We start from the raw sequence: 23,785 nt of genomic DNA, 5'->3' as shown, positions 1-23,785 counted from the left end.
CCGTGAGCCAGAAAATCCAAATCAATGCCCTGGAATGGTGACAAGTGACTGCTGTAGAAGCTGCTTTCCTTCAGCTGAGATGTTAAACCAGGAACGAGTACTTGGACATGAGAGTTGTTTTGCCAGTACTGAGAAGAGTAGATTTTAAACTCAGCACCCAGGCTAAACTTAGAGGTTGAAATGGGGTTCCCCTCCTACTGTGTGTATGTGAAGGGCTTCCGAATTAAAAGCATGATACAAATCAAAGCAATCCCTAGTATTATATACTAGCAATTACTCATATATTTATGCATGATAGATGAGCTGGGTTTTTATAACATTAAACCTACTTAACTTGAAAGGTTTAAGTGCAAATTTATCGACTTCCTATTGACAACACGTAAGTAGATGGACTGCGCATCTTCTCCTCCTCAAAAAGATTTGAGTTGCTTAAGACATTGTTGGCTGTCTCTTCTCTTCAATAAACTGAGGACAGTATAATGGAGTATTTGGTTGCTCTGATCATGAAGGTTTCAAAATGCTTCTGTGCAAGAAAGATGGACAGAGTAAGGGTGTTTCTTCATGCCCCGTTCAGACTCCATATGGAGATTCTCCCCATTAAAAAAATGGACACCGTATTGGAAAAATAGTGAAGTGTAGAACATCATTTTATTTTTTTATAGATCTGCACCTTAAACATGACTAAATCACAAATGAACAGCAAAACTGGAATCCAAAGTGAATTAAGATAACTTGCAGACAAAAACAAATCCCCCTGCTCTCCTGGTCCTCATGTGACCAAAGTAGTCACGCCCATGGCTTCAATGTGAGCAGAAGAGTTCTGCCAATTGGTCCGTTTATACACAATGCCCCACCCCTGGTCCAGGTGTAAGCCAATAGAGGTTTTCTTCTATATACATATTAAGGCAGGTCTTCCGTTTTCCAACCCTCTGGTGTTGCAGAATAGAAGTGACATAGCTGAAGAATCTGAAGACAGGAGGGGGAGCAAGGAGTCATTAGAGTATCCTGGTTTTTACAACAGATTTTATTTTGTATATTCATAAGCAGGGAGGGAACATTCACACATCCGAAATCTATTTCTAAGGGTGTTAATATGATAAAACCTGTTCAAGCTATAAACATGATCACGGATACATCATTTTAAGTTTGATCTCAAGTTAAGAATTCTTGGGCAGAACCAGAGCTAAAGCTCATCAACTGGTGTTGATAGATATATGTTTCTTACTTTCTGTAAGTAAGAATTTCACTGTACCAGTACATGTACCGGTTACATATGGCAATAAAGTTCAAGTTCAGGTGAGAATGACAGATTCTTATTTGACAAATGACTTATGTCCCCTTTTCAAGAAATGTACTCCCTTGAGGTACACATCTATAAAAATGAACCCTTTTCACAGAGTTCTTCAGCAAAAACAGCAATCGAGGCAAAGTCTCAGTAGGTAGCTTTCACTATTTGTTGCAACACAGAATTAGCACAGAATGACTGCGCACCGCCTTGCACATTCCTATGTACAAACGGTGCTCTGTAGCATTTCATTTGCCACTAAGTTTCTACAACAACAAAGGGCCTCCCTGGGAGAAAAACCCCGTTCCTCTCTATCGGGCCCGCAGGGCGGCATCACAGGGCCGTGAAAGAAACAGAGGGGGAAGGGCAGCCGACACCAAGACCCTCACGGCTCCAGCCTATTCTCACCATTTCTTGTTCCGGGGTTTCAGCTCCTCAGCCGCATTGCGCAGGAAGATGTAGTTCTTCTTCTGAGAATTGTAGTACTCGTGCCCCTGGGGAATATATCAAATTCATTCTCCGTCAGCACAGGCACAATGCGCCTGCTTCCTCCCATCTGTGCTTGTAATTATTGTTTTTTTTTTTTAATTCTCGGACAATAGCAACAAACTGTTCAACAAAAATCTCAAATGCATAATGCACATTATGATAAGTCACCTACATATTACATAGGAACAAGTAATAGGTGTATTCCATGCTGAAAAAAAGAAGAGAGAAAACACGTTTCACCTGAAGAAGGCTCCACGGCCGAAACGTTGTGTTCTCTCTTTTTTTCAGCATGGAATAAACCTATTACTTGTTCCTTTCCAGCCTACGCATGCTGACGCAGCTACCCACCTGAACTACTAAGTATTACATACATTTTAGAAAATATCTTAAGCCCTGTCTACAATGGAAACCAATTACTTGAATTCCTTTAAAAGACTTCAGTCTTCTTTGAATTGTTTTTAAACCATCAATGAGGTGGCCAGTACCTTGGCATGAAAAAAAGACTTGAGTTTGTACTTGAGGGACTTCTCGATTTTGCACCTACAGGACTTGTTTCTACACTTCTGAATGGCCCTCTAGGGGTCCTTGCCCTGCAGGCCCTGCCATTACCTTAGACCAGTCATAGCTGGAGGCATAAGCGAAGATGTTGCCGTTGCTGTTGAAGCAGCAGGCCGTGATGGGCTGGTCCAGCTGCTCCGAGGTCTTCAGCTTGGTCCGGGCGTCCTTGTCCCAGAAACTGAAGCGCCCATCAGACCCAACTGTAGCCAAAGTCCCATGCACAGGGTGGAAGGAGATCGCGTTAACCTGTTGAAGAAAAACGCCTCTATAGAAAAACAGGCCAGAACTATTTTAAGGATAAAGACACCTTGTTTGTTTTTGTGGTGTAATCTGTTGCCACAGGGAGTGGGAAAATGTAGACAACGTTAAATTTATCATATATCTTAAGCTGTTTCCTCGACCCCTCTTTGTCCTTGCACTCACAGAGAACATCATTGGCTTTTATTTTTAAAATATATTATTGCTTATTTTCAAGCTCTTTGCATTGTAAAATGCCCTTTGGGAGATATTTCCCATTTTCTTAACATCCACATATAAATGGATATAAGTAAAGGAAGGGTCAATTCTTTATAGAACGATTTACTGACTACAATTTTCAAATTAAAATGTGATAACTATAACGGGGTAAGTGCAGTATTTTCCAATGCAAGATAAACACCATCCACTGAAATCTAGTTCTCCTCTCCTGAAAAACCCATTACCACAAAGCTTTGATATAATCTGTCACTTTTGTCTGAAACGTCACTCTGCACTGAAATACGGTTAAATATTCTCTTGCTCTTGGGAAAGCTCAGACATACTTACAGCATAAATATCTTGTGGTGTAGAAGTGTTAGTTCCATTGGACCTGTGACACTTGAAGGTAAAGTTGTCCTTGGCTCTACAACACAGGAAAATCTTACATCCTTTCAGATCTTAAACACCCAACCACTAGTTTCACATTACTACTGAATGTCAAGTGTAGCGACTTGAAACACTACATAAAGTCAGGTGTGCTACATTAAGCCTACTGTATATGAACAATATAAAGCATAAGATTGACAGTTTCAGTCTTTTCCTTTATCTTCACAAAAGTGCTTTAACAAGAAACTGAAAGCAAATCCAATGCAGACGTTTAAGCAATGTATAGGTATGTTCAATAGTAATACTTAAGATAAGCAAAATACTAACACCTTCATGTACTGAAGACGGACTAATGAAGGTAATTAAAGTCCCACCTCCACCTAATGGAAGCAAAGCCAGTTTCAAACAAGAAAATGTAACCAGACTCTTAACCTCCCTTTAGATTAAGAAAATATCGAAGACCAATGCGATACAGAAGATCCTTAAACTGAACAACAAACTGCAGAGATTTCTTAACTTTAATTTATGTCCATCCATATCTATAGGCTATTATTTTATATGCAGTGCACTGCCTGTCATATGCAAGAAAAAAAATGTAAACAAAAAAAAACAGGCCATTTGCATTTAAGAACATTGTTGCCACACTGGTTCCAGCTAAACCGAGTGGGATACCTACGGGTTTGGGGGGTTGATGTAGTGAATGGCCACTCTCCCCTCGATACTCCCTAAGGCAAATCCAGTGGGCTTATTCTGTTTGTCCTTAAAAATGGCAACACAGCGATGCTGGGGAAGAACAGCAAAGGACAAGTCATGATTCACCAGGGCCTCAGGGAATGAGCAGTGTTCCAGGGTATTAATCCTCTTTAATTAAGAAAGCAATGTAAATCAACCAAGGAGAAGTGCCAAATTGCTGGTGTGCTTCTACAGCGATCAATTGGAATGGGCTGAGGAGCTGAGATAATGCAGTTACTCAGCTATAATCACCAGGAGAATAACTTCTTTTCATGGTTATCAAGGAAAACAATTATTTAACCAAGGTGAAATAGTTTTTATGACAAAAAATGGGAAATTATTTTCACGATTAATAACTTAACTGCTGCTTGACACCTATAAACAGTTTAAAAAGCCAAGACACGCCTTTGCAGTTTTGCTTTCAAAAGAGAAAGCAGGTTACCTGGTGCTTCAGCGGAGATTCTATCCTGCGGAATTCCGAGGGCTGGTTCTCTAGCTGGTAGACAATCAGTCCTCGCTCGGCTGTGGCTACAACTGCCATCGGATAAATCTGCATGGGACAAAACGGAATCTCCTAAAACCCCCATCACCCCAGCTCGAACATCAGCTTTCATTAAGCTTGAGTAGTTGTAACAGGACTGTCAATATTCCCCAAATAACTAGCCCCCAGCATCTAATTTTTAAATTTCCATGATACCATACTCTGGTACTTAAGAATTGTAATCATTATTATGTTTATGCTGTACACAATCTATGATATGCCTATAGACAAATAGGCCATTTTAATAGTGTTGGGTAAATGCTGTGAGCATCAGCAGGAACATATGTAATGCAGTCGACTCAAAGGTTTATTTTGAAGGTCCTCACCACATCAGCACAGTAGCATCTCTCTGGCAGCTGCAGAGACATCACTGGGTTTGGAGAGCGGGTGTCCCAGAACTGACAGAGGGAATGGTAACACTATAATCTTTAGAAACAATCAATACACAAGACTGCACAGGTATGTTCAAATGAAGTCATTATTTTAAAAAAACAAAACAATATTGAGGTTGCTAGTGATAACAAAAAGTATTGTATTTTATAATTACATTCAATCTGCAGAAGTCATAAAGGAACAATTGTAATTATCTAGTTATATACAATACATGCATGGTGACTAAGTCTTACAATACATAGAGGAGGAACAATTAACAGCAGAGCACAAAGTTAAAGATGGTATCATAACTTAATTTTCCAACCACTGAATTACACTGTTATACTCTATACGAGATGAAAATGATTATTAAGTACATGTTAAAAACAAATCAACTTTTGCTACTAATGTTGTTACCTTTAAAGTCTTGTCCCAGCTTCCGGTCATGACACAGTTGTAGTTAGAAGCTTTTATCCAGTGGACAGTTCTGATTGGGGCATCGTGCTGAAATACATAGTCATGTAGCAAGTCTCACAGATAAGAAACTTTGGCTAAAAGTTAAAGATTAAGCAAACCTGAACAATGCTTAACAATTATTTCAGTGTTTTTATAACAAAATCAGAATTTGTGATGCAGAATTTTTTCAGCAAACTATTTCCTTTAATGATAAGAAACATTTATGAAAGTTTATATTTGCGCACACAACATTTTTAAAAAGGTGAGTATCTATATTCTAAATGTACCATTTATACATGTTTATATTTATGAGCCTCAAACAGTACATCAAAAAATGAATCAGTACTTACCTGGGCTATTTGCATTGCCTGGTTGCTATTAAGATCCCACATTTTTGCAGTTTTGTCACATGAAGCAGTGAAAACTTTGCTCCCATCCTAAAACACACAAAGCCATATAAACGTCTGAGGGCAAAAGACTTCAGTGTGCTACCAACCGAGATGGATCTAGAGCTGCTCATGCCTGTAATGACCCAATAAAGTTGTGCTCTCTAAAATACTAAAAATATCAGTGTTTGGGATACAAGCTCTTTCACAAGGATGAGAGAAAAACACAAAAAAGTGCAATGACTTAGTGAAGCCCCTTTGTGCAGTTACCTGGCCCCTGAAAGTTTAAAGATAGACATCTGATTGGGATTTTCAAATTGCTCTACAAAATTAAAATAAGCTACGCACCAAAGCATCTCTAACAGAAACCCAGAAAATGCATTAAGACGTACATCACTCCAGCAGATGTCCAGCACTGGGCCTGTGTGCGTCTGCTGTGCCTTTGGGACAGTCTGTCCATTATCCTGCACCTCCCAGCAGCGCACCTGTGCAACACAAGGTACGGGTCAGGGGCATAAAGGGTGACATTAAATCAGGTAAATGACTCCAAACCAAACAGAACCAGGTACAAATTTCAATCAAAGTGTCTCTCGCAAAAGAGGGAAACGAAATTCATTTCAATCACCGATATCTAACGAGAAACTTTACATACTTCATAACACGGGGGTGGACAGTCCTTGTTGTGGTGGGTCAGTGTATCGGCAGGTGTGCATTCCGTGTCAGCTCTTAACGCCTTGCTAGCTGGTTACAGGATTAAACGGACCATTTTACAGCTTCTCCCAGCTCCCCAGGTACTCTTGCTTTAAAGAGACCTTGAAAGCCTGCAGACGCCCGGCCCCTCCAAGCCCAGAACTGCCTTCATGTGGTCACTTAATTGCCCACCATTTCCCATTACTGGACTCCCAACACCACCTGTTACTCACATCATTGGCCCAGGATCCTCCAATCAGGAAGTTTCCCTGCATGGTAGGCGGGCTGAAGGCCAGGCAGCTGATGCTGTCATCAGGAGGAGACGTCACTTCAACATCCTGAAACCAATAGCATTTCAATTACTTCTAATAGTCTTTCAGCTGCTTTCAGTTTTTTTTAAAGCAAGGTGGGTCTTGCCTTTTAAAATTCGCGAAATGTAACGAATCTGGAATTGCGGTTCTGAAAGCAGAAACATGGTTTCACGCCAACAATGACCCTTCCTCCTCCATCCGCTCAGAACGAGAGGCATCTACTTCTAAGCACAAGGCTGCCGATTTTAACTCCAGCTCTTACCTTCATGGGGTTGTGGCTGTCGGTAGTGGCGCTGCCAAACACGCTGGTGCCCCCTGATCCGAAACTAGAACTTGTCCCGAACAGACTCATTGTAGTTCTAAACAGGAAAAGATTGAATCATTTCCACAAACAGGTCTTTGCTTATTACCTCTTGTACATTGGCACTGAACAAGCAAGCTACTACTTGTTCATCTGAAAACAGATACGCTTAAGCACTGGAAGAGGGACTTTCGAGAAATTGAACTGCATATCCGGTCAGCGGTCTTACAGTCATGCTCTGCAACCTAGGTCGAACGATTCCATTTCATTTTCGTCCTTATTTTTAAACGTTGTATACTATCACTTTACTTTCTGAAAATCAGCATAATGGCATCATCAGTTTACTACCAACATAACCCTTTATGTACTGAGCCATAAACACGAGGCATTTTATTTTAAACCATTACTCAAGCTACTATTCTCCATAACAAAGGTCTCAAACCGTAGAACGTCTTAAAGTTTGAGATACGTAATCGAGATTGTAAATACTTTGCAATCGTTCTTGCTTTCCTTAATATCAGAACACGCAGGCTACCTTCTCCATCCACTACTACACACTAGGAAGCTCCATCAAAAACGGATTTCCTATAAACCTCTTTAATTAACACAATAACTACTAGCTACAAGCTCTTTACCTGTTTCATTTAAAAAAATATATCGTATTTATCACAGCCCTAAAAAAGCAATTGTAAACCGACCTAGACTGGGGAATTCGCCGCCACTCCACTGCCTTTTACTGCTTCAGCGCACTGTAATTACGTCACCGGCCTACGGAAACGTAAGTGGGCCAAACTACACGTTATATTCATGCAGTGATTATATCATTCACATGACGCCTTACACCTTACATTCAGCTCAATCAATGGTCTTAATGTATTGATCTGAATTGAAACTAGTGGAACTAAAATGAGTTTTGTCTAATAGGTAATTATATTTGAACAGATATGACTGAGTATGGTAAAATATAATATTTTATCATATAGTGGACATAAACATTTTATTTGGTAAAACCAGAAGCTTTTCTGTTATTGTGAAACAGGTACACTAATGGTACGCGCTTTATTGTAAATATGCAAAGGAACAAGTAATAGGTTTATTCCATGTTGAAAAAAAGAAGAAAGATAACACAACGTTTCGGCCGTGGAGCCTTCTTCAGGTGTACCCACCTGAACTTATTGTAAATATATTCTGTAAACTTGCCGAATCCCTTGTTATTTTTTAAAGAAAAACATAAAGTCTTTCAAATAGTGGCATTCAATCACGAAACTACACCACTCTTGTGGTATATTGATTTACTCTCACATGACGCATTTCTGCATTTTTATAATAATGTTTTCTTGAACAATGTCAGCGCACAGTTTGCGTTTGCATTTATTTCCATGTCAATAACATCAACAACATAAATTCCCGGAATGGGAACTGGCTAGTAACAAAATATCCATTCTACAATAAAACAAGTAAAACTATAGGGGCAGTTGCAACAAATATTTAAAATTAGTTACAAATACTGTTCTACACTGTGCTCGTTACCTTTCGACAATAGGAAGGAATTCATACTTGTTCCAGATTTTTGAGCTCTTCAAATCCACTGTCCTGTTCTCTTCTATTGACTTTTTATGGTGTAACAAACTGCTTTATCAGATCTAGAAAATCAACTACCACACTTTCTGTCAGCTTTGACAGACTGTGCATTATGCCCATGAATAGTATATTTCATGACTTGATATATTATGATATATTAAATGTCATTTGAATATTTGCATAGATACATTTCATTTATTGTTGACGCTATACTTCATCACATTCAGTTTTGTAATACGATATCATGGAAATGGTTTGTTTGTATATTGTGATGACTGAAGAACATCTTAAATAGGTACTAAACCTGAGCATCATCTCATCCCCAGCTCCAAAGTTCAATAGAACTGGAATTTAACGAGTTCACACCCATGGATTATGCCTTTTTAGGAACCATTGAGGCTAGTTTGGACATACTCTCACAGCATATTAATGTTGAAAGTTTGCAGCAATTGAACTGTCTATAAAGGCATGAATAAAAAAAAACAGTATTTAAAACAACTGGTCACACATTTCTGCTTCTTCTAATGTATCCAACAGAAAAACACTCCCTTGAAAGGGTTAAAACTACAATATATCTGGATGTTGACTGCAATGCTGAGCAAGTCCAGAGGGCGGCAGTTAGAGATCATATCCATCCTCCAAAGCGCAGTTTATTTGGCAGGTACACACGAGTAAGGTAATCTGGAGCAATTGATGTCAAACACTGGATTTCTGCTTTCTGCTGCCATTTCAGCATCAGTTCTATCTGCAAGAGAACAAGTTATATCCCATGATACATCAGAGTGGAATTCAGAAATTATACAAAAAGAAATCTAGTCAAATGTTATGTTCTTTATTCTCTCTGTCATTGCTTTACATGCTATATGCCAATATGAAGAATTTTTCAATCTGTTCCTCATTTCAACATTAAGTTTTTGTTTTCATTCCTTCTTATAACTTCTCATCTGCAGCCCATTATGCTGATTAGTACCAGGTACATTTCACTTGCCAGCGCTTCACTGTTAGAGGTATCCAGACAGTGTTTAACCATTTCTACAACCTTACCTCTTTTTTCCAAAGGGGTTGAGAGTTAAAGTAGGGTCGTTTCTGAAGACTTTGAAGTTTGCTATGATCCCGTTTTGTAAAAGGAATTAAAGCATCTTTGGGAACATTCAGTCTGCAACAGATATGGAAAGATATTTTATCCATCTTTTAGCAGTATTAGTCATGTTAATAACAGTAATAGTTAAGATGCTGTACAGCTGGGGAAAACATTAGGAGTTTTTTATATTCCACAAATAAATTGTATCAAAATAATTCAAGGTAATGCCAAAAATGTTAACATAGACCTAGATGACCTTTCAATATCAGATGGAAGGAGGCCCAGCCACATCACTGCAGGAACAGTCAGATTGTGCGCGTCGAATGACATGGACTAGTGAATAAAAGTCACACACACAAATACACTATAATTAGAAAGCAATCAGTATTTCACTTTCGCTTAAAAAAAATGTAGCAAGAAAATATAATATACATTACAGTGTGAAGTAGTTTTTTGAAGGATTAACAGTGACTATTAAATGCATTGAAATAAGCTTACCACTGATCCATATTTATAAATGCACATGATTTCAATACCTAGGAGAATCAAGATATTAAAGTCTGTATTATGAACTTTTTACTGTCTGTAAACTCTACCGAATACTTTCCATTAAATATATTAACATCTGTCCAGTATCAGGACATATCCATATATGTAACTATAACAATATAACTATATCTTGCTGTAAGCATTGTTCGGGTGACTGAAATTGTATATCTGTTAAACATAAACCAGACTTTGCCTGTGGACTCAATAGTTCCTAAAAAAATTCTAACCAGCAGTTCTGCTTATAAGGTACTTTACAATAGCCTCATTCTATTTTCTATGGTGTAATAAATCAATACATACCATTAGCAACTACTAATTTAGGCAATTATTTTTTATCAGTTTTAAACACTTCTTGTTAGGTTGGTAACAAAAACAAGATAAACCAACTGTAACTTTATACAATATAATTATATATTTATATAACTTTCAAAACTTCTATAACATCAGTTCATGCTAGTAAATTGGTCAATTCTGTTTTGAAATATGTTGGAAACTGATTTCTTCCAATCTAGATTTTTGTTTCTTTGGAGGTACCGAAGAAGCCACAATTACACAAAGGAAGTGATAGAGTACCATGTGGATCTGCATCCACCAGTGCAAATATAGGAATGCACAGAGAATCCCACAGCCTCCTCACCATCAGCCTGCTATTTACATCCGGGACTCCTTTACCCTGAAAGTGTGACAACAGTCAGGAAAAGCATCTTTCAACATATCTGCACATAACACATAAAATGGGGTTATTTTCAGCATAAGGCATTCATATAATTAAAAATGTAGTTTACTTTTCCAATACATTTTATTTCCACATTTGTAAAATGTATCACCAGATTTCTTTCCCAACTTTCTATGCTGGCAATTACATTGTTTTTTTAAGATAAAGACTCACTGTGATCATGATACATGGAGCCAGTTTGGTACAGAACTCATCATCCAACAGCCTTTGGAAAGTTGCGTCTTTTTCCACAATCAAGACAAATTTCGCAGTGGAAACAAAATCTGATTATTAAGGTTAGCTGCATGTGCTTTTAAGAGATAGCTGTTGTTTGATCTAATACTACATTATTATTTTCAAATAATTTGACCACTTCAAATTATATAATCAAAATAAAAATTATATACACACTTTCTAGGAGAAAAAAAACTAATTTGTTTTATAAACAGTAACAGATATGCACAAAGATTACAAACATTTTTCTCTAAAGTTTTGCAAAAGTAAAGGATACTTTTTATACCACAAACATTGGAAGAAACCAGGACTGCCTAAACAAACAGAGACAGAAATCAGTTTTTAAGACAATATCATGCATAAAGCTTTATTTCAATATTCACACAAAATGTAACTGAAAAGTAATAAAATCTGAATACAAAATCTTGCAGTTTTTTACTTTTAAAACATTACACAAAATCATTGGTTGTGAGTTGAGCGTGGAATTAATTAAAAATTAGTCCAAGTATTTAGAATTAGTTCAAATACATTGCATAACATGCTGCCTAAAAGTTCAGAGATCTTTACATCTATTCACTGTAACATTTATCATTAGCGAATAATCTGAATTATTTTTTATGCATAGTGATACCAACGGTAGTCACAGATAAAGCTCAGTGCTATAAACGTGGTACTGTACCTGCCTGCTGTCTCACATACCATGGAGCCAGAGTCACAATTCACCTTAGTGCCATCTTCCTCTGTGTAGCACAGATCACCTGCAATGAAGCCTTTGGAAGATGCAAGCTAGAAAGCATTTACAAAGAAAAACCAAGGCCAAAATACAGTTAGGCTATTGTAAGTAGTATCACTTTCAGATTTATTTTAGCACTTTTTAGGGCTGGTTTCATACACTCAGATTATCCCTGCTCCCAGACCAACTTGCTTATATTACCATTAAATAGTACATGGTTAGTCCTAATAACGTTTTGTGAAATCAGTCCAAACTTTTTATCTTAAAAAAGTGCAGAAATAGAGACTTTGTTTAAATAAAGGACAATTGTTTATGTTTTGTTAGTAAAAAACACATGTGGAAATTTAATGTCCATTTGCTTAATCACTAGAACATGTCTAATGAGTACGAGAAGCACATTTTAAACAGAACTTGCACTGTTCATTTGTTTCAAATCTATCTGGAAGGTAATCTAAATGGTTTTCAATGAAAATGAAGGGTTTACATTTTATATACTGTTTCTTAATGATCCAACTTCATGTAACAAAAGGATTAAAACAATTAAGAAAGATAAAGATAAAGTACTGTTAGCAATTAAGAAAACAAAAATATACATGAAAGATTAATCAATATGTTTTTGCCACAAAGTTAACTTTTGCATACAACAGCAAGGGATATTAGCAGCGTCTTTGTTGTATGAATTGAAAAGCATGTGACATCATCAAAATCACTCACCACGTGTAGATTCCTGCGTGGAACCCTGAGCATACAGGAAATGTCATCCACTATGAGGTCCACTGTCCTCTGACTTCCAAACAGCTGGGTGTCATTGTAATAGATGTCCCTAAGTAAATGAGGCAGAGATTGTTTGCAATATTCACTTTCAAGAGTTCTTTCTTTCAAAACTGTGATGAGATGTCAAACTGATAATGCTTCAAACTGCTGTGACAACACACAGAGTGATGGTCAATTACAGGATTAGAAGAGAATGGGAACAAACAGGAAGAAGAAAGATATGATGTATATTACTGAAATGTTAATTCATTCGTCAGTATTAAACTGGAATACAATAGATGAAGGGCTGTAAGCAACATGAAAAATTGCATCACCTTTTCGTAGCATATGAATTGCTTTGCACCATCTTGTAGATTACAGACAGTACCTTCAGGGTTGTAGCTACAAAACAGTACAATTGATTATTTGTAATATTTTTAATACTTTTATTTTAGTAACATAGGTTACTGAAAAATATTTTGAAATGGAGATTGATTGAATAAAGAATATGTTTTTAAATCTTAGCAAATGTGATTTAATAAACTCTACTCAGACTCTTATAATCATTTGAATAGCAGTTAAATATATTTATGACATTTAACTTTAAATTTATTTATGTCAAAGTTTACATCTTAAACTTGACATGTTACATACACACTGACTCTTTAAAATATAAAAACAAGAAATAAAAAAGAAAATAAGCACACTGCAGTACTGATTAGTTGCAGTGCAAATACATATCTGCACTGCAACTAATCAGCGCTATGAGAAGTCACCTTTAAAGGCGCTATATAAAATAAAGTTTATTATTATTATATCTAAATAAGCATAGTTACCAAATCTGGTCACCGATCTTGAGCAATCACTTCTGATTGTACTGACAGTGTAGTCTGAAGCTGCATGCAGACCAATATCATCTTCAAACCTTCATCAACACAGGAAAGACCACCAATCAGATGTTTGAAACCAGAAAACATCATTGTAATAATGTAATGTGAGTCAGTAAGAATGAAGCCAAACCCATAGATGCCACTAGTAACTCAAATCCATAAATTCTTAATTTTTAAGAACTCTTTAAATCTATTCCTTCTCAAACACAATATCCCAAAAGCAGAACAGAATGTTTGATGTGGATTTATCCTTAGGAATAGAGAGTCTTATCATGATAGATCTTCACAGGATGCACAACACAAAGCATTTTATAGCTTTGATTTTCTTTTATGTCCATCATCAAAACTGCACCTTTCTAGAACGGAACTTATTTCATCTTCAAGGCTTAGGGCTATGTACTTCAGTTCCAATAAGCTGTTTTATGTATTTCTTTAAAACCTTTTATGTCGGTTATTGTTTAGCTCAAGATATTCTTTTCAAACTATATATATATATCAGCTAAGAGCTCAAAAGTAGTATTCAAAATATTTTTTTAATGATTTGCATTCTGTGCAAAGTGATTATATGAATAGTCTACCACCAAACATTTAAAGATAATATGGGTCTTTTTTATCTTAACCTATGCACTTGATGTATTTTCATTTTACCCACTGTTCAGAAACCTTCCATCTACAAAATAATAATCAGCTATATAATAATTACTTAGTTAATTGACTAAGTATAAGAATATATTGAATAAACTTGATTTATTTAATAATATAGACTTGATATGGGATAAAAATATTTGCCTTTTTAATATGTTAAGAATTTGGCCTTGCAAACGAATACAAAAATCATAAAAACCATTGTGATTTTCTCTAAGCAATTAAACCTGGCATATTACATACAACTCATACCTGATGTTGGACCAGCAGGATCTGTTCAGAACAGTCAAGGTTGGTGCCTCACTTTTAGACAGACTGGTTAGTATTGCCTCTATCACATTTTCAATGCGGGCCAGAACAATTTCACTAGGAACAAAAAATGATGTCTTCCTGAAATGTACTTTGGTGAAGATAAAGAAGCAGGCGACAGTTTAAATGTTATATTTTTAAAAATGTTGAATTGAAGTGGTTTCATGTACCTTGTAAACTCCTCATCTCCATCACGTAGCAAGGAATCACTGGGTCCGTGATTTTGTACTAATAAGGCCCGAAGCCTGTCAACCTCAATAAACTGTTCAGACATTCACACGTCCAAAATGTGAACATAAACTAGAAAAAATTAGTGCAATGCAGAATTAAACTCAGTCAACAGAGAATACAACCAATGGGGCTTGCATATACATCTGTAATTGTGTTTTCAACTCTTAAAAAGTGAAAATGGAAATTGGTGTCAACCCTGTACCAACTTCTGAGTTTTAGAACTGTACTCATTCAGGCATGTTGCCTGCATGTTGAAATGTAAGCAACTGGACTTCTGCAGAAGGAAAAAAATAAACATACTTTATGGTACATTAACATTCTCTTGAGTGGGTGTCCATCAATTTATCAACTAGTAAGAACAATTTACTCAAAAACAATTTGAGGAGCGGAATATTCTGGGTGTTGAAGTTGTTGAAAACAGTACTCTTGAAGTCAGATATTTTTAACACTCAGGAATGACTGAAGAAACAAATTAAAGGAAAGTCTAAGCAAGCAAGCAGACTGATTCAGTCATCAATTAGCACTGGACATTTAGCGCTTTGCTTGAATGAAGAGAAGCAGACACCATGTTTCTCCGGGATCAGGGCTGGGAACCACTGGGATATGCTCTTCAGCATTGCCTAATTAACCTGCCAGCAACATTCCAGACAGGGATCAAATTCACAACCCAGGGGCTGTGACACACACACACACACCTCCACCCAACACACACAACTGAAAGACACAGAGCAACGTGAAATCAAATACATGTATCAATTCGTTTTGAGAAACAAGTCCATTTACATGGATTTGCGATTCAGTGGGACTTTATCAACTGCGTCGTGGGTTGACACAGCTGCTGAACACAGAGGATAAAAAAGCGTTAGGCAAACTCGGGAGCCCCCAAGACAATGCGTAATATCGTACCTTCTGCTGGGTTAAACGTTTTACTTTAATATTACAGAAAGGTCACTGTTCATAGAGCAGCCCACAAACATATTCATACTGAATTTCACGACTACCGCTTTCGTTTACTTATTTTGTTCTATACAAGACAGATTTCTTGCCATTGTTCCTGCACAATAATACAACAGGCCCATAAACCTTACTAATGTTATATCGTGTAATATTACTTGCACTGGACTCCGCGACACAATATCAATAAGTCCAGACTAACCTCGGCAAAGGGAAGGTGTTGTGAACCTTTCTGCGCTGAACTGACTGAGGCGCAAAAGGCGAAGGGAATGTCAGCCGTTCGCGTCAATTCCTGCCGAGGATTTTTTTTTTGGTAAATGCCTTAAAACAAGTAGTACAAACTCTTGGGAGAGAAAAAATGTAGGAAGTGTGTGCAAAGACAACAGTAACCAACGCGACCGAGCCGCTACGGCGTGACGCCTGGGCACGCGCACATCGAACCGTAGCGGGGGGCTGAGATCTGCACGTGGCGGGGACTTCGAACGAAGACCTCTTGCCTGAGGTATAGCTCGTGTTTTTCCGTGTGCAAAATACGGTTTTCCTCATTTTCAATGTTATATGTACGTATTATATGTGCGCTTGTGTTTGTGTGCTTATCAGCTGCACCTGCTAGCGGTTTACTCAGGCTAAGTAAGGCTAGCGCACAAAGCTTTCCGCAATCTGCATTGTTGCGAGATCCATAGCCTGGCTTTATCTTAGGACTTATTTTGCTGTCGGTATTTCCACTACCAAAACATTATTCTGAATAAATACTAAGTCTGTATCATTGTGTATTATTTAAATCGTAAATCGGGAAAGATTTTGACATAACTTGACAGTAGTTTCCTCGTTTACCTGGAAAGCGTTTTCCTTAAGGAAGAAGGTGTAGCTTATCATGTTTAAATCCCTTTGTAATGTGAACATTTAGTCCTCGTTGGCAAGCATTCCATTGTTTGCATGCAAAGTGTAAAAGAAGAAGCACAAGTCCCTTCGTGAATTGTTGGACCCGACGCATTTTTGCGCCTGCGTGATTCTTGGGGGTGACTGAATTCCCTGGGTAGCGCAAACATTGCTTGCAAAACAATGATCTGGGTCCCAGTCCAGCCGCAACACCCAAATAATTCTTAGCAGTATTTGTACACGACAGTGGATGAGTACAAGGCCTTCTGCGATGCATTTTAAATGTTTTATTATGTGTACGTGCAACCACACAACATCCCAGTTTATTGAATTATACAATACAATTTAACATCTATCCATCCGGTTCTAAACCTCAAGAGCCGGGGAGACCTTCTTGTGTCGTTTGAGTGCACCAGTGCTCACAATAATGCCGTCCAAATGCGCCTAGCATTCCAGAACGTCTCACGGTTCAGACCTAAATGAAAACAGAACCAGAACTTGGCAAGTATAGTCTCAATTTCTGATGCCCTGTTGAGATGAACGCAAGATAAAATGGTGCCTCTCCTTTAGTTGTCGCGACACGATTCTGTTTTTATGAGAGTCTGAAGTCAAAGTACAGGGAGTACGAAGAGCCGTGATATAATTAATAAAAAGGACTAATACAAACTGTCGTCTTTTGTAAATATGTATACTGTTTAATTTTTTTTTACATATTTATGTCATAATACCAGTTTTACAAATTAGTTACAGTATATCGAGGTATGCGAACAATTATTTTTACCGCATGTGGGACCAATGTTTTCATAGCACAAGTTTATTATCTCAGATTGTCTGCAGAATCTGTTATCTGAATCATCGTTAATGTGTTTGAATATTCGCTGAAGTTAAGAAACAAAACTGCGCACTATTTAAATCTCTCTTAGCTTTCGATCTTACCCCAACACGGAAACGGGTATTTCAGGGTCGCAGAAATCGGAGAATTTCAACGCCTATGACACCCAGTTAGAGCTTAATCGGTATTAAGCAACAGACAGTAAAAGCTACAGTCTATCTTGGCCGGTCAAAGGCAGGGTCACGCTATTTTGTAACGCCCGCTGGGATACCGGTTGCGGAGTGGCCTTGTAGAAGTGGGACAACAGGGAATAATAATAATAATAATAATAATAATAATAATAATTGCTTACACTTATATAGCGCTTTTCTGAACACTCCACTCAAAGCGCTTTACAGGTAATGGGGACTCCCCTCCACCACCACCACTGTGCAGCCCCACCTGGATGTGACACAACAGCAGGGATGTGAGACGAACAGCAGAGTTTTGAGTGAATTGAACAGCGATTAACTGCACGTCCTCGCATCCATCTCCTGCTGCTGATCTCCCTTAGTGCTTTGTGCTGAGCAGTTCTACCGTTTCCAAAAAGAACGGGCTCGCTCGCTGTATAAGTCGATTCATTAGTGACAAAGGGAGACCTGTCTGCCTTTTTTCAAAAGTGAGTTTGCACATGACATGTTTCAGAGCTGTGTGGCCCAGGCCCTTCGGCTGTTAACACCTCATTGTGCCACATTGGGCACATTAGCGCCTCCCGTGGCATCAACGCTCTCTGTAAAAGCAATCCTTTGCCGACTCCGGAAGACACTCATAAATGGCCGGCGCAGCGCTGCTTGACGATTCTTGATCAAACGTTTTCCAATGAGACCACATTAAAAGACATTAAAAGAGGAGGGAGGAGCAATAGGCCACCCGAGAAGGCACGTTATGCAAAACAAGAGAAGCAGTTAGTATCACAGAGCTTAACTGTCACCGAAAGTCAATTGATAAAAACGAGTTCTTTATTCCATGTCAAAAGTAGAGCAATGGATAGTCTAGAAGTGGGCAGAGTTATGTCCTGTCCAAACACAAAGGGTTAAATAAATAGGAGAGGTGGGGGGGTGAAAATGAGAATACGTGTAAAAAACCCATAGCTTAATGGCTTGTGTGGATGGTATGGCGTGCTAGCAGCAGACTGCAGAGCCCGGGACACGTGAGGGTGTATCTGGTGTGTAATTTTCAGTCAAGACTTCCTTTCCTCCACCGTCCCCCACTCCCAGCAGCTGCCTTTGAATCTCCAACATGTTTGTTTTCTGTGAAACACAAAGTGACAGCACTGTCGTCCCACAGATCAGGAAACAGCTATAATTCTTAAAATATGTCATAACTGCTTCTAATTAGAGTGTATTTACAGCCGGCAGGCCTGGAGTCTGCTGCGCGCTCTTCACTTCACCTACTTCAGCTCCTCCGTTGTGCCTGGCTCTTGCCCTGAGATGCCCAAAGTGAGCTCAGCCTCTTCATAGCCCTATTTTTAAAGCAGAAGGTTGGTTTTCATTTGCAGCAAGCAGCTGAGTGGCAGTACGAGACAGCTTGGGAAGGGAAAGGATAGGAACCAAGTCCTGCTTGTGACACATAAAGAGAGGAAACCCTCCTGCGTGAATCCCAAGCCTTTGCCTATATGGGGAGCGTACAGGTAGAATTATGCACTTACTAACTTAAGCTGAGTAGCACGTCTAACAGTAAAACAATCTGGCCTATATTTCTCTGAAGGCACATAAAAATGTATTTTTGTTTATAAAAAAGGATTGCGATTTTGTTATATATTGGGATGCAAAAAAAAAAAAACAAAAAGGCCTTTGCCCCAGTCTGATCTCTATTATTTAAGAAAAACAATTGCTTTAAAAAAAATAGACACCCCACCTTTTACCCAATGCCAAAACAAGCATGAAGGCAAAGTGCTACCATATAGCTTTCCATTCATAACATCCTTAATCTGTAAAAGGCCATAACATCTGGGGCGATTGAGATAAACAGGATCTCTTCTGCTTTAGGGATGGTGAGAGATCTTGGCAGATGTGGAGTGTTAACCTGGAAAGACAGAGAGCGCTGAGTCATGTGCTTGTCTCGGGATATGCATTTTCACTGGGCAATGGGAGAGGGCAAAGGGTCAGGAACACAGGGCTAACAACTGCAGGTGAGTGGGATTAGCTTCAGTCAGAAGCCCAAAGAAAAAGAAATAGAGATCTGTTAGACTAATCCTGACAAATGGAAAACAGAACAACAGCCTAACCCCCTCTGCTTCCCATCTGCTATTGCAAAATGCAGCTTCCTTTGGTGTGGTATTGTTAAAGGCAATCGAGCAGTAGTCTGTGAAAGAGGGTGACAGAACATATGAGGGCTGTGAAGACAGTTCAGAATCACAACTTTTCTCACCAGCTAAAAGAATAAATAAAAAATGTAGATACCATAAGGCTCTAATTTTACTGCAGTTGGATGCAGTATTTTGTAGACTGTAAATATGGTTAATACACAGTCATTCTTTGTCTCTTTGGAAAGAAATGAATCAGATAAATGATGTACTTTAACATCGAAGTGGAAATGCCACCATTAAAGGTCAGATTGTTCAATATTGTTCATTGCTGTGGCAGACGTTTGTAACAGACACACTACTTCACTTTCCAATATTGCCCTGACAAGGTGGGTTCGACAGAACAGCAAGATCACAGGGTCACTTGCTTTTGTGTCCAGACCGTCATAGTTTAGAATTGACAGACAGCAGCAAAAACATGACAAAAGCAACAGTTCAATAAAGATCCAACCATTTTCCCACATTATCTAACACAGGGTCAGGAAGGAGACAGATTCTAACCCAGCAAGCAACTGGCACCAGACAGGATACACCCTGGACAGGACACACACACTCACACCAGGGCCAGCTTTTTCCCAGAAGCCAATTAACCTATCATTATGTCTTTGGACTGTGGGAGGAAACTGGAGTACAGGGAGAAAACCCATGCAAACATGGGGAGAACATGCAAACTCCAGACAGATGGCTCCCCAGGAATTGAGCCCAGTGCTCCCGCACTGTGAGGCAGCCACGCTAACCACTGTGCCACCCAATACACAATACTCCAAAAAAGATCTTTGCAGAAAGTTAAATGAGTTTAAAAATGCAGTTTAACACATGAAAAATAGTTTACACTTGTTAATCTGTCTTTACTTTGCACTAGAACAGCTGCATTTCATATGTCTTCAGAACACGAAAGTGCCAAATGCTAATTCAGACATTTGCAATCACTCAGTTTCACCTGGTTAGATGTCTGAGAGGCAGGTCTTTGGAGCTGTGGAGCAAGCTCTGTGTGAAAATCTAGACAGAAAAGAATTTGACCTTTGACTCCACATCACGTAATTTAAAGGTCAGTTTACCTTGAAAAAAATACTTTTACTGTATGCTCTGCAGAACTGCCTGCTGTGCCTTCCTTCCAGTCTTCAAAGGAGCACAGACCTTGGTATTTAAGAAATGAATGAAATAAATATTAATTTGACCTCTGTCAGTTACTAGATCTGAGGTCAAATGTCCAAAGGTAGCCGTCTTTTATGGACGAAGGAATGGAACTCTATCTCCTTCTTTCTGCAAGACCAAAGTAATACACATGGGGCTGTTTTGTACTGGAGTTTGGCTTTGCATGAACTGTTGTCAAGCTGTAACCTGCAGGCTACATGTCTGTTTCAGCAAGCCTCTGAGATAGGCGATTGGGAGGAATCCACCGTGCTGGTGTGTTGGAGATTGCTGCTTTGACAGCCTGTCTTGTGTGGGCGAGTGAATGTTAAGATCTACAGATGAAGATCTGGACACAAAAAAACAATATCTGAAAAACAACCAATCCCCATTTTCCAAAGAAGGGCTCAGGAACGTTTTATGTACATTTGAGGGGGCTGTAAATGGGCCAGGAAGGGTGGGAGCCAGCGTTTCGAGTGTATTTAAATTCTGAGATGCTGTATGATGGGGTTTGGAGGACTGTTCAGTGCTCACGACAGAGAGGTGAGTGGGTTCGAGTTGAAGTGAGTTCGAATATAGAGGATCCTCCAGGACTAAGAGATACAGGTCCAGCTAAATTACTTAACATCTTTACACAATTGTTAGTGTCATAAACAAGACTTTCTGTGAGTGGAAAAAAAGGAATTTCACAGCTCTTTCAAAACCTACTATGGTTAGCTTAAAGGTCTTCAGAGGTTGCCTGTGGCACTTTGCATTTTTATTGCTTGTAATGTTTTCGGCAAGAGATGGTGTAAATGCGCTTTGTATTCTGGCCACCTTGCTAATGTGAGACACCGATCTTTCCCCTGTTCTCAATTACCATGACAACTTCATTGGGATGCTATTGACCACTGGAGGGCTTGACTAATAACTCACTCACCACAGGGTAAGGAGGGGTATGGGCATCTTAGACTACTGTGATAACAGACACTGTATTCAAATGTGAGGCAAATGTGTTCGCTTCTTCTGACAAAATAAAATCCGTGTGTACACGTAGATGAGTGTGCACAAGAGAAAGAAGTGCATACTGGAGTGTGAGGGAGAGAGTGTGAGCAAAACCAGTATGAGCTCAATCTCCTGTTCTGCTCTGCTTCCTCTGGTCAAAGACTAGTCAGTGCACATGCTCCTTAAGCCTCAGCCCGTGCCACTGTTTGCAGAGAGGGTCATTAGAGGCAGTTTGACTGGAACAAAAGGAGCTCTGTTCCTATTGTACTGCCTGAGATTGACATCCTTCAGTCTGATTGTCCCATTTCACAAGGGGTGGGGACTGGCTTAACACTGGAGCTCTCTACCCACTTCAACAACAGCCAACCTTTTAGCATCTCAGTTAGAAGCCACTGCAAAATAAACAGGCGGTCCCTTTTAGTCGCTTCAATTAAGGTAACAGGCCACGTCTGCATGGTCTAGTGGCTGCTGAAATTAAATGGCTGTCAACTGGTAAACAACAAAATAAACACATTATCAAAAATATATTTTTGGGAGGAGCTAATCTACTCCATTAAATTTCTTTCCTTCATTTAATTTGCATTCAAAGTAGAGCTTGCCTGCACATGCTTGTAAGGCAAACTCAGTTTGTCAGTTTCAAGCAAACTTCTTAAATATTGCAAGCCACATGGTAACGAGCAGTCCTTTGTGATCCCATTTAATCTTCTTTGGGAAATGTCTTAGTAAAATCAGGGTCAGTAAAGGATTAACAGTGTTTGATGTGGAGCTGCCATCAGCACTCTGCGTGGTTATTTATAATGATCATAATACAATTTAAAATATATATATTTATAAATATTTTTTTTTATTTTTCAAACATCACATACCACAGCTGGACAAGCACTAGAAGTTAGGAGTCTTCCTTTGGCTCTGTCATACACAGAGCCTGATACTGTACTGGAAATGCAGGACTGCTGAAGTGCTTGTGGCAGACAGAATGAGGTGTCACACATCTGCACCCAGATCCTAGCTTTGGTGCTACTTAAAGCAGGGTTGTGCGTTCTGATTGTGTAGTAGCAAGTTTGAGATCTTCGAGTTGATATGTTCCTGATCTGAGCGCTTCACAAATTTTCCAAAACTTTTTTTTTCTTTACAGCTTTTTTCTTTCGGTTTTCATTTGTGGTCGGGGTCGGTATTCACAATCGCCTTATAATTGCACATTCATAAGGCACAGTTCAGTAATGAGGAAGACAGCTAACAAGTCATTTAATGCTACTATAAACAGACATCATAGAAGTGGAATTCAAGCACCAACCAAGCACAGTATATAAAAATGCAAAACTGGTACTTAAATATGATGAGATTAATATGGGTTGTAATTGCATTGAGATACTTAGTAGCAGTGTTTTCGTCCTACAAACATGACGTTCAATAAAATATTTTTCATTGCAGTGGAACGAATTGATTTATCCTAACAGAAGAGTAAGTACATTTTTTTATTATTTAATGTTTGCGTATTAAACGCGTTTGCTGTTTCCTGCGATTTAAAGGGAAACCAGGGTAATCCAACAACAACCGAAACACCATCCGCCAATAAATCGCCTCTTGTAGCCACGAAAAGTAAATCGCAGACGAGTCGCTCACAAAGGACTCTCCGGGAGTCCGTGATGGACAAGGAGAAACATTCTCCCCCACTGCCTAACAAAAGAAACTAGACACATAATCTTCTGACTTCTTTCAAAAGTGTGTTTACAATACAGCGCCTTAAACTGCTGTCGGGGGGAGAGAATTCGTCTCCACCCATCTCTCTGCCAAGACAGACAAACATCTTGAAAGGCAACCTTGATAATACACCCCTGCTCCGCTCCCCCCCGTATTTCTCTCTTATCGACACCCCTACCTCGGGCGCGCACACCCCTCTTCCCTGCTCCAGGCTTTGTTAAGTAGGAGCAGAGGCTGCCTCCGCTCCTCCCAGCAGATAGCACCTCCTCGAAGTT

At 38.9% G+C, this 23,785-nt stretch overlaps 2 protein-coding genes across 8 annotated transcripts; both read right to left on the bottom strand.

Moving 5' to 3' along the window:
- Positions 1-629: 629 nt before the first annotated feature.
- On the bottom strand, positions 630-7,730 carry rae1 (ribonucleic acid export 1). 3 transcript variants are annotated; one of them, XM_015364745.2, is made up of 13 exons: positions 7,663-7,730; positions 6,926-7,022; positions 6,586-6,690; positions 6,055-6,147; positions 5,627-5,713; positions 5,238-5,324; positions 4,775-4,846; positions 4,350-4,457; positions 3,852-3,958; positions 3,137-3,212; positions 2,384-2,578; positions 1,694-1,779; positions 630-966 (listed from the first exon to the last, which is right to left on the bottom strand). In XM_015364745.2, coding segments are annotated over exons 2-13 (1,107 nt in total). In that variant the 5' UTR covers positions 7,016-7,022; positions 7,663-7,730; the 3' UTR covers positions 630-965. The 3 variants fall into 3 exon arrangements, with proteins under 3 accessions (XP_015220231.1, XP_006639567.1, XP_015220230.1); XM_006639504.3 differs by lacking the exon at positions 630-966 and having other exon boundaries at positions 1,690-1,779; XM_015364744.2 differs by lacking the exon at positions 630-966 and having other exon boundaries at positions 1,690-1,779; positions 7,600-7,684.
- Positions 7,731-8,317: 587 nt separating this feature from the next.
- On the bottom strand, positions 8,318-16,043 carry spo11 (SPO11 initiator of meiotic double stranded breaks). Of its 5 annotated transcripts, none has more exons than XM_006639505.3 (14): positions 15,842-16,043; positions 14,625-14,754; positions 14,398-14,511; positions 13,447-13,535; positions 12,946-13,012; positions 12,572-12,680; positions 11,824-11,910; positions 11,402-11,438; positions 11,065-11,174; positions 10,749-10,848; positions 10,125-10,162; positions 9,883-9,959; positions 9,590-9,701; positions 8,318-9,290 (listed from the first exon to the last, which is right to left on the bottom strand). In XM_006639505.3, exons 2-14 carry the CDS (start codon positions 14,726-14,728, stop codon positions 9,171-9,173), a joined length of 1,164 nt encoding a protein of 387 aa, XP_006639568.1. In that variant the 5' UTR covers positions 14,729-14,754; positions 15,842-16,043; the 3' UTR covers positions 8,318-9,170. The 5 variants fall into 5 exon arrangements, with proteins under 5 accessions (XP_006639568.1, XP_015220253.1, XP_015220254.1 ...); XM_015364767.2 differs by having other exon boundaries at positions 11,065-11,132; positions 11,411-11,438; XM_015364768.2 differs by lacking the exon at positions 11,065-11,174 and having other exon boundaries at positions 11,411-11,438; positions 11,804-11,910.
- Positions 16,044-23,785: the final 7,742 nt, after the last annotated feature.

This window comes from Lepisosteus oculatus, chromosome 16 (assembly GCF_040954835.1).
Source record: "Lepisosteus oculatus isolate fLepOcu1 chromosome 16, fLepOcu1.hap2, whole genome shotgun sequence".
Classification (NCBI taxonomy): Eukaryota; Metazoa; Chordata; class Actinopteri; order Semionotiformes; family Lepisosteidae; genus Lepisosteus; species Lepisosteus oculatus.
The sequence above is the reverse complement of the archived record's forward strand: the minus strand, read 5'-3'. Positions and strand labels throughout refer to the sequence as shown.

Excerpts from the sequence above, each read along its gene's own strand:
- rae1 (XM_006639504.3), bottom strand. The coding sequence starts at position 7,015 with ATGAGTCTGTTCGGGACAAGTTCTAGTTTCGGATCAGGGGGCACCAGC. Across the intron at positions 3,959-4,349 it reads AATCTCCGCTGAAGCACCAG|CATCGCTGTGTTGCCATTTT; the intron begins GTAACCTGCTTT and ends GTTCTTCCCCAG. Across the intron at positions 3,213-3,851 it reads TACATCAACCCCCCAAACCC|AGCCAAGGACAACTTTACCT; the intron begins GTAGGTATCCCA and ends CCTGTGTTGTAG.
- spo11 (XM_006639505.3), bottom strand. The coding sequence starts at position 14,728 with ATGTCTGAACAGTTTATTGAGGTTGACAGGCTTCGGGCCTTATTAGTA. Across the intron at positions 10,163-10,748 it reads GGTGGATGCAGATCCACATG|GTATTGAAATCATGTGCATT; the intron begins GTACTCTATCAC and ends TGATTCTCCTAG. Across the intron at positions 9,960-10,124 it reads TTTATAAATATGGATCAGTG|TCCATGTCATTCGACGCGCA; the intron begins GTAAGCTTATTT and ends TTTATTCACTAG.